At 37.9% G+C, this 9,865-nt stretch overlaps 1 protein-coding gene across 1 annotated transcript; it reads left to right on the forward strand.

Annotated features, from left to right (window-relative positions):
* Positions 1–704: 704 nt before the first annotated feature.
* LOC136832725 (mediator of RNA polymerase II transcription subunit 29-like) lies at positions 705–6,427 on the forward strand. The gene is made up of 5 exons (XM_067094229.1): positions 705–926; positions 2,563–2,792; positions 3,387–3,448; positions 4,906–4,990; positions 5,771–6,427. Exons 1-5 carry the CDS (start codon positions 815–817, stop codon positions 5,987–5,989), a joined length of 708 nt encoding a protein of 235 aa, XP_066950330.1. The 5' UTR covers positions 705–814; the 3' UTR covers positions 5,990–6,427.
* The last annotated feature ends 3,438 nt before the right edge of the window (positions 6,428–9,865 follow it).

Here is a 9,865-nt window from a genome sequence, read left to right on the forward strand (position 1 = left end):
CTATTTTTTTTTTATTTTGTTGTTGCTTCCCAGTCTGACTTTCATTTTTAATACTGCCTACCATGGTCCGAACTCCAAATCCAATTCCACATGAGGGTTAGTACTAAACACGGGGAAACAGTGATTCATTTACACTGTTTCTCCGTGTTTAGTACTAGCTCCAGGGTGGTCAAATGTATTTCGCCTTGTTTAGTACTAGCCACTGGGGGATCAAATATCTGGTACCGAAGTGTTCATGTCTAGAACAGGGAACCCGATTATTCCCATGTAAAGAATAACGAACCCAATAATCTTATTGTAAAGAATAGCGAACCCTGCTGCAAGTGGGTTTGCTAATCTTGACCTGATACTAATTTTCAGTGCATGCTTTATGCTCATCCCATCAGTGAACTACACCTTAGACATCTTTCTTTTATACTATATACTTTTAATTTACTTGACAATACTATTTTCATTTCCATTTTAAGCTTTTGCTTTGTTTGCGGTTTTACTTTTACATTAATTTCGTACTTTCTTTCCAGATATCCGTATTGTCTTCTCTCTTTCAATAGCCTTGTCCTACCTGATGTTATCATGTGGAACAATAAAATTTTAGAAATATTTCATTCGTTTTTTACATGCCATATATGCTTATTTCAGTTATTTCTATATTATTTTCTTTTTATGTAGCTTATCCTATCGCGCTAGTGAAGCCTTTCAGTTTGTTTACATTAAGTCTCTTCTTGAAGTTTATCATAGGAAAAGGGGTCGCTCCTCCTCCGCAACGCCAAACCCCTGTCGTTTCAACGTTTTGACCTTTATTATTTTCAGAAAAATGAACCCGTCACAAATGGGCACTGTCAATCCTCAAATGGCACAACAACAGGTCATGATGCAACAAACTCAACAGCAAGGTCCAGGTCCTGGCGTTATGAATCCTGGGATGGGTACGCCAGTCAGGCTAGCGTAGTCTACTATTTTTTTTCAATAGTTCACCATATAGCTTGTCATAAGCAATATTTTCCAGGAATGGAGTGTTTTTATTAACGAAATTCAGAAAGTCATTGTAAACTAGGCTCTCGAGATATAAATTATGGAAGGATAGGCTAGCCTTTGGGTAAAAAATTCAATGATTGCCGTCCGTGAATGGTTATAGGCTAGTTTAACAGGCTAGCCTATTCAGATCTATATGGAATAATTTAATTTAATTTTCCATTAGTTTTTGTATGAATTTGGTAACTTTAACATTCATTAACTCATAACACACCCCTCTCTGTGTCCAACATTAGGCTAGTAGGTGCCCTCAATGGGAAACGGGGGTGTTTTTGGATGAAGACAGATATGAGTGAAATACAGGGATAACTATGGTGCATCCCTATACTGTGACTGAAAATAAGAAGTGAAAATCCACTGTTATGTAGGCTATATGACAAAGCTGTATTTATCAAAATACAAAAATTTTGAAAAATACAACTTTGTTCATATATATCATAACAGTGGATTTCCACTTATATTACATCCCATCCACATTGAGGGCACTGGGTACTTATCTGGCCAGGGTGGTTGCTTTGCCTGTATGACCAACACCTAAGCCATAGAGGTAAATACAGGGATGCATTCTAACCTAACCTTCCCTCATCTAACCTACCCTAACCTAACTTAAAACATCAGTTCCTTAAATGGCCTAGAGGGTATTTCCAGTGAAAATTTTTGTCAAAATTCAAGTTAAACCCTAACAGAAAAATGTCAGTTCAGTGATGATGTCTGTTATTTGCAGTACTTAAAATTTCACTAGAACAGTTAAACTTGATGGTGTAATCTAAAATAGGATGGAAATTCTCTTTATACTGTAATAGCTGAAATGCACTAATTAACTTACCTGATCATCATCCAAATGATCACTGTATATGTTCCAGTTAGATTACAAACCTTCATCTTGCATATGGATATACCTTGGGCAAAAGCTGGTTTGGTTGTCAGGTGTGTGAGGCAGTGGGAGAACCACTCAGTTATTCGGTATACAATGTCTACTTTTCTCCAACTGCCTGGCTGGTCAGATGCCTTGCACTTTGCTCATCATGGGTAAAATATGCAACTTTTCTGTTTTTTCACAATCCTTGAACAGCTGTGTCTTGGAGAATGCCAGGGCCAAGCAATCATTGAGATATTAGAAACAGATCATGAGCAAATGGGCCTAAACATACACCAGAATGAACATCAGTGGAGCATTTGACAGTCCAGAGCAAGGGCCTTGACTTGAACAGGTAGACTGTCCTGTTGTTGAGGAATCAGAAGTAATTATGAGATTCCTGATGGATGGAATTATGAAGGTTTTGCTGAAGGTAGTCCATATGAAAGACTTCAGGTTTATATAACTAGGAAACAATATACTGTCTTGAGTTTGCAAAATCAAATTATATATGAATGTTAATGCTAAAATTGAGTAGTCTAATAACAAAAGTGTACAGACTAAGCTGGATTTAATAGAAAAGAGTTTTTACTTCATGTGAACTCATGAATTTTTCACAATTTAAAGAGCCTTTATCATCAAAATTTTGTACTACCCCTATTACTGTTCCTCAGTTGCAGGTCCACAACAGAATATGCCACAAGGTCAGCAACCACAAGATCAACAGCAACAACAACAGCAGCAACAACAACAGCAGCAGCAACAGCAGCAGCAGCAACAACAGCAACAACAACAACAGCAGCAGCAGCAACAGCAACAGCAGCAGCAACAGCAGCAAGAGCAGAAATTAGACAGCATTAGTCGAGTCAAGGGCCATTATTGGCAGATGAAAGATGCACTTATGGTAAGGTCACAGTTACCAGTAATCAAATTTTGTATCATCTAACCTTCATGAACCACACTATAGAGTAACGAGCCGCTTTTAAGAACCATTATAATTACTGGTACTTTTTGACCTCTTTCCTGACTTATGTAATATCCTTAAGAAAAAATGTCTTGTTTGTCAGTCTAATTGGTTCCATCTCCTGCTTGTTTGCCAAAGCAGCAATGACCTTTACAATACAGCAAGTTAAAGGACCCCTGTCAAGGTGCTATGTATGGTACCTAGGAAAATGACTGAAAACCTCTTTTATCTACTTATGACTGTGGACACTCATGGCTACCACCACACCATAAGGAGTATTATAGCATAAGTAAAGAAATATTCATGTGCCGAATCCCAAACTGTTTCAAAATTTAGTATTTTCCCATAGGAGCATAGGAGTTTGTTAACTTAAGACTTATCCCCAATCAAAACACTTTATATTGATAGTTTTTATCATGCCTTTTAAGAAATGTGTATCCATGCAGAAAGTTATTGGTATCTGTGTATTTATGTTATTTTGTAATTGTCAAACAGCTGTTGGTAAATATACCCTTTTAATTTTGATCTTTGCAGGATACCCTTGGTTGTGGTTCTACCAATGTTACCTTGAATTCTCAGATCGACCAGGGATCAAGGTAAGATTTATTCAGTGGTTTATATAGGCTTTAGTTACTAGATCTCTCTCGCTCTTAGACAAAACTCGTATTACCCTAGTTTTAAAGAATATCATGTTAGGGAATACTTTTATTCTCAGTAATCTACAGTATTTATAAATTAAATAGTAATTGGTAGATTTTACAACTCTAGTGAATTGCAAAGGACTTTGTATCTTAAATCAAAAAGGGCAAGAGTTAAATATAAAAAAATAATTGTAATTCACCACACCTTCAAGAAAATACCCACTCCAGATTAAACAACAGCTGCTGATGAAAAGTGTTAATTCAAAGGTAAAGAGGTGTACTTTCAGTGGCTTGAAGCATATGCAACAAGGCAAATGCAGCACTTCGAGCAAGTAAAGGAAAGACTTCCAATAATAAATTATAAAGAAATTGGGTGTTATAACATGCCTAGAAGATTGAAAACAGCCCCTTGCAACTTTTATATTAGCTGCACATGTGTAACATACAGCTTTTTTAATGGCTGTTGAATACCAGCTATACTGTGATGACTGTCTGATCCCCCTTGGCTGTGAGGCATTTGTTGATCAAGTATCGTATTCTTGGGGATTACAGGGACCAATTTCTCCCTACAGTAAAAGGTGGGAATGGTAGGTATATTCTTGCTAAGATTCTCAGAGAGAGAATACCAGCTACAAGAGTAGTGGAATTAAGCAAAAAGAGAAAAAATGGATGATGCATCCAAATTTATGGGGGAACGTGATTATACAAATAATGACGTTTTGGAACTAAAAGTTACCTGATTGGAAGATGGAATAATGCCACCAGGGGCATTGACTGTTCCTGCATATAATACCTGACCAAACGATAAGTTAATGTTCTTGAGATTCTAAAAAGGAGGTGCTGGTGAGAGGATAAGCAGTTGTAAATCAATAGTGTCCTGTTGAAACAGGAATATTATGTAAAGTTCTGTAATAACACAAAATATAAATCAGCATGGTTGGAAGCTGCATCCTTACACATACTTTATATGCATGAATGTTAGTTCTTTTTGTGAGCTACAACTATCATTATGTACTTGGCAAGAAAATTAAATTCAGTTGAAGAGGGACAGTTCCCAACAATACCTCACAGCATTTGTCTGCATGTTCATTGATATAGTACTCCGAGTTGACAACCATCACTTTCATTTTATATTGGTTGTATTATTTTGAAGCTAAACTCCTTATAGACTGAGATCTGATTTCTTCCCAATTAGTTGATAGCAATATTGCATTAGAACTGAAAATACTATTTTTGTTATTTACGTTCATCCCTGTGTTAGATATTTGCTATGATGATGGCAGCTTATCAGTAATTTGTAGAAATAAAAACATGATATGAAGGCTTTCACTAATGGATATGTAATGAAACATATCACCAGCCCAAGTCTTTATGCATTAGTCATATCTCATCAATTTGTATGTTAATTTCAGAAATGCAGGAGAAGGTCATCATGCCAAGTTTGAGGAATCCCTTGAAAAATTTTACGCCTTATGTGACCAAATGGAATTGAATCTGGTAAGTGTAAAAACTGCTTTGTATTTAAAAGTTATATGTCTTAAGCCATCATAACAACATAGACCAACCATAATTCAGTTGGTTGATAAATAGGTACCACTAGGTTCATATAGGTCCCTACCAGCCTCTGCATCCATAAGCAGGCTGTATAGGAGGTAATAGGTGTAATTTTTCTATGCCTCACTATTGTGACATTTTTGGGTAGAGATTAAAAAATTTTAAAAAAGGTGGCTCAGGAATGTAGCAAGTCCAGACTACTTGGTAGAATGATGGGCAGTTGATGGTGGTGCTAAGGCTAATGGGATTGTTCATTATTTGGAGACTTGAAGTGTTGACCAAGTATAGACGCAAGTAAACAGACAGCTTTGTATTAAAGAAAACAGACAGCTTTGTATTAAAGAAATAAGTTTTTATGAAAAAGTCCTTCTTAGTATATTTTTCAGTTCTTTTCATTCTGATTATATCACTATTAATGTAATTATTACTCCATTTACCTCTAATTGTACTCCTTACCATTAAACACTAAGGGCCATTTTAATAGATAAGATTTTAGACTAAAGAGCATCAACACAATGAAAAAGTTTTTATATATTTCCTTTTTAACCAGGGTTAATTTTCTAAACTCTATATTGCTTTCATGTGTACATACATGTGTACTTTGATTTTATGGAGAGAGAGTTTTGAGAAGATAATTCTTGCTGTATTATATAATGTGGAAAGAGTGCAAATTTCACTCAAGGTACACTTAACAATGTAATTTATAAGTTATTTTTATCTCAGATAACAGCAATTGATGTCCAGTTGCAAGGAAAGGCATCTCAGCTGTACACACCAAGTTCAATTGCTACGCATCCTGTTGATGTCCAGAAGTATTCACATTATCTCTCTACTGTCAGAAATCAAGTGGTGTATGCAAAGGATATACATAGTGCTCTTGTGGATGCTGCTACCAGTATGTCTAGTATTAATGCAATCACATCAATGGACAATAACAATTGATGCTATAGCTTCAATAACATTTTCTAATTTTGGTTTGGATAATTACACAGAAAACTATGACTATCGTTAGCATACAGATTTTACCGGAAAATATGTTGTAGTGTAAATTTAATAAAAATATGAAAAATCTTTGTCTGGTTACCCCAAGAGATTGAGTAAAGCAATCCCTTGACTGCCAGAATAAACAGGTTCAAGGCTGAATATTCTAGCATAAACTATGCTACTGAAAAAATATAATCCCAACCTTACTCACCCAGTGAGAACAAATTGAATAAATAAATCCTACAGAATCTGCAGAATTGAAAACAGTGTAGGCTGTCATATAAAATTAACCCAGCAAAAACATATTTTACTTTATGTGCACCAATAAATATCTGAATATGTAAACCCTGACAAATATTCATTGTGTAATAAACTTTTAGTGATACCTGAAATAAACTTTTATTGACACCTGTCTCTTAAATAATAATACCATAAGAATTGTGAATTACTGCAAAAAAACAATAACAACCCTACCTCAACCGTACCGACTATAATTTCACACCGTATACCTCACTAGTTTTAATGTCCATGCTCCAGTGGAACATTTGAAGTTTCCAATCTCACAGACACTATCTCAGATATCTCCTCTCGCAATAAGGACCCAAAGTAATATGCCTTCAGGAAACTGTCCTTACCCATCCACCAAAATCTATTCCCAATTACCATTTCCACTTCTCCTCACTCCATTTCTGCCTCTTCTATTTTAACTCGATACAAAATACCATGCTTACCCATAAACATTACAACAACCTGTCCTTGGGTTACCATAGTATCAGTCTACCTCTCTCCCTCCCACCCTATTGACTTCACTGCTTTTCAAGACCTCCTTCCCCAATTACCAACCCCTTTACTTGTGATAGGTGACTTCAACTGCCAACATATGTGGCGACTCAATTACTGTCTCCTTGGGACGTACCCTTGAGTAGTTTTTAATAGCTAATAACCTTTCTGTTTTAAACTCAAAACACCCAACACACTTTGACACAAAAACACGCCTTTTCTTGTCTAGATCTGGTGCTATGCTCTCCTGCGCTGAAACTAGACTTTCACTGGTCATTATTAGACCACTTCATAACTAGTGACCATTTCCCTACCCTTCTGTCACCTACTTCTTATGACCCAACCCCTAATCCTCCAAACTGGTGCTTCGATAAAGCTGATTGGCACTCATTTTCTATGCTCTCAGACATGTTTATACCTCCCTCATCCTTTTCATCAACCCTGGACATGCTTAAATACTGTACCATCACTATTCTAAGTGCTGCATTAGCAGCCATTCCAAGGACCGCCAGACCACATCAAAATGTGTACCCTGGTGGAACAAAGACTGCACCAGAGCTCTGCGCATAAAATGCGCTGCTTGGTGCAACTTTAAACGAAAAAGAAACTGCCAGACACTTTACTGCCTTTATAATTTTTAAAAAGGCCACAGCTTTTTTGAGACCTATATGAGCTGCAAGAATCACATGTTGGGGGGCTATGTCTCCTCATTAACTTCCTCCTCCCCTATGTCAGCTGTCTGGAGACATATACACAAACTATCAGGAAAATACCCACCTCATAAAGCCCCAGTACTAAACAAATAATAATCTTATTGAGGACACAACAGAAATAGCCAATACACTAGACCAATATTTTAGCTGCATCAGTACAGGAAAACATCTCCCCTCCCAATTCACAAACATAAAGTTTAAAACAGAAAGAAACCGAATCAACTTTACTTCCTTTTTCTACAACTGAACTTATCTCAGCACTCAAATCTTGCCAGAACACATGTGAAGGACCCGACGGTATCCACAATCAAATGCTTCAACACCTTTCGGCAAATTCCATAACCTTTCTCCTATCATTTATTGAATAGAATATGGACAAAAGGCAAATTTCCCCAGAAGTGGCATGAATCCCTCATCCTCCTTTTCCTAAAACCAAATAAATTAGGTAATGCACTCAAGATTGCCGACCAATTTCCCTAACCAGTTGTGTATGTAAATTACTAGAAAAAATTATAAATTTCTGCCTCCCATGGCATTTAGTCAAAACAACTTCTTCATACAACTAACCCTCTTGCACACATGGAATCTCACATCCACACAGGCTTTGGTTCTAAACAATCAGTCCTCGCAGTTTGCTTTGCCTTAGAAAAAGCTTATGATACCGCCTGGAAATACCACATCTTACATCAACTACTACTACTTGATATAAAAGGTAATATCGGCGTTTTAATCCAGTCGTTCCTTAACAACCTAACATTCCATGTGAGCATAAACCCCTCCATTTCTTTACTCTTCATTCAATTTGAAGGAGTTCGCCAAGGCAGTGTTCTTAGCACTAGCCTTTTTCTCATAGCAATCAATGGTATCATAGCATCCCTGCCAGCAGAAGTTAGGTCCTCCCTGCATGTCGATGATCTTGCAATTTATGCTGCCAGTTCTTCAGTTCCTAAGCTCCACTTACTCACAGGCACAACATTTGGACAACAAAAAGAAACGCTCATCACAGTATACAAACAATACATCCGCTCCATAATAAACTACGCCAGCCCAGCCTGGCACCCTGCCATATCCAACACACAACTAAACAAACTACAAATAATACAAAACACAGCTCTGAGAATCATCCTTGGCAGTACACAATCCACACCAATAGAACACTTACACGCCTTGAAACCAAGATTCTCACCATCAGGCAACACTTAGACATGAGAGGCACACAATTCTTGGCATCGGTCATAAACAACACAAACAGCCCATGCTATTACCTTCACGACCACCCTCCAACACACAGGCAAATAGTGAATACACCACACAGACACTATACAGATATCTTGAATTCTATACCACCACCCACAAACAGCACACAAAACAAAAGCACATCCATACTCACCTCACCAGACAAGCACTTAATAACCTTCCCAACAACAAAATACTAGGCACCCCCCCACCCAACATAAGCAGTACAGAAACACAGCTCTCAAGATTGGAGAGAGTACACCTGACTCGACTTCGCTGTGGTCATCACCAATCACTAAACACCTACAAACACCGCATAGACAACACCCAAACAGACATATGTCCACTCTGCCAAGTTAGTCCCCACACAATTACACATCTCTTAGTAGATTGCCCTAACTTGGCAGCCCTTAGACAACAACACAACATCCACACTACCACACAGTTATGGTCAGATCCATTAAGCGTGGTGTCCTTCTTGCGCGGTGCAGGCTTCCTGGCATAACAGAGTCTGGGGAACCACAACAACAACAACTTACTCATACAGTCATCCACTCTAGCTGCCTCTACATTGGCTACTAGACATGGATTTCTCTTTTCCACTAATAAAACATTTTCCATTCTTTTCTCTCCCTCTCAAACGGTATCTCCATCACCACTTTTGCTATACAATTTGCCCATACAGTACCGTACTAGAGGTAAATTCCTTGGTTTAATTTTCAATTCCCACCTTACCTGGAAAGAACATATCCTATCAATTAAAAAACTGCTCTCCAACGTCTTGGCCTCCTTCAGACTTTATCCCACATTACTTGGGGTGCTGACCGCAAAACGCTTCTGCACCTACATGAAGCCCTGATTCTATATGTTCTGGATTATGGATGCCATGTGTACTCTTCAGTTTCCTCCTCCCTTCTTGGCCTTCTAGACCCGGTGCATCACTTAGGATGAAGACTGGCCCTTGGGGCCTTCCGCTCATCACCAACAGAAAGCCTCTGTGCCGAATCAGGACTACCATCGCTTACCAGCCGAGGTGCCCTCCTCTCTCTTAGGTGCTATGCCAGATTTCACCAATTCTCTACTCTTAAGCTATCTTTACCTGAGC

The sequence above is a fragment of the Macrobrachium rosenbergii genome, chromosome 50, assembly GCF_040412425.1.
Source record: "Macrobrachium rosenbergii isolate ZJJX-2024 chromosome 50, ASM4041242v1, whole genome shotgun sequence".
Lineage (NCBI taxonomy): Eukaryota > Metazoa > Arthropoda > Malacostraca > Decapoda > Palaemonidae > Macrobrachium > Macrobrachium rosenbergii.

Excerpts from the sequence above, each read along its gene's own strand:
- LOC136832725 (XM_067094229.1), top strand. The coding sequence starts at position 815 with ATGAACCCGTCACAAATGGGCACTGTCAATCCTCAAATGGCACAACAA. Across the intron at positions 3,449-4,905 it reads CAGATCGACCAGGGATCAAG|AAATGCAGGAGAAGGTCATC; the intron begins GTAAGATTTATT and ends TGTTAATTTCAG. Across the intron at positions 4,991-5,770 it reads ACCAAATGGAATTGAATCTG|ATAACAGCAATTGATGTCCA; the intron begins GTAAGTGTAAAA and ends TTTTTATCTCAG.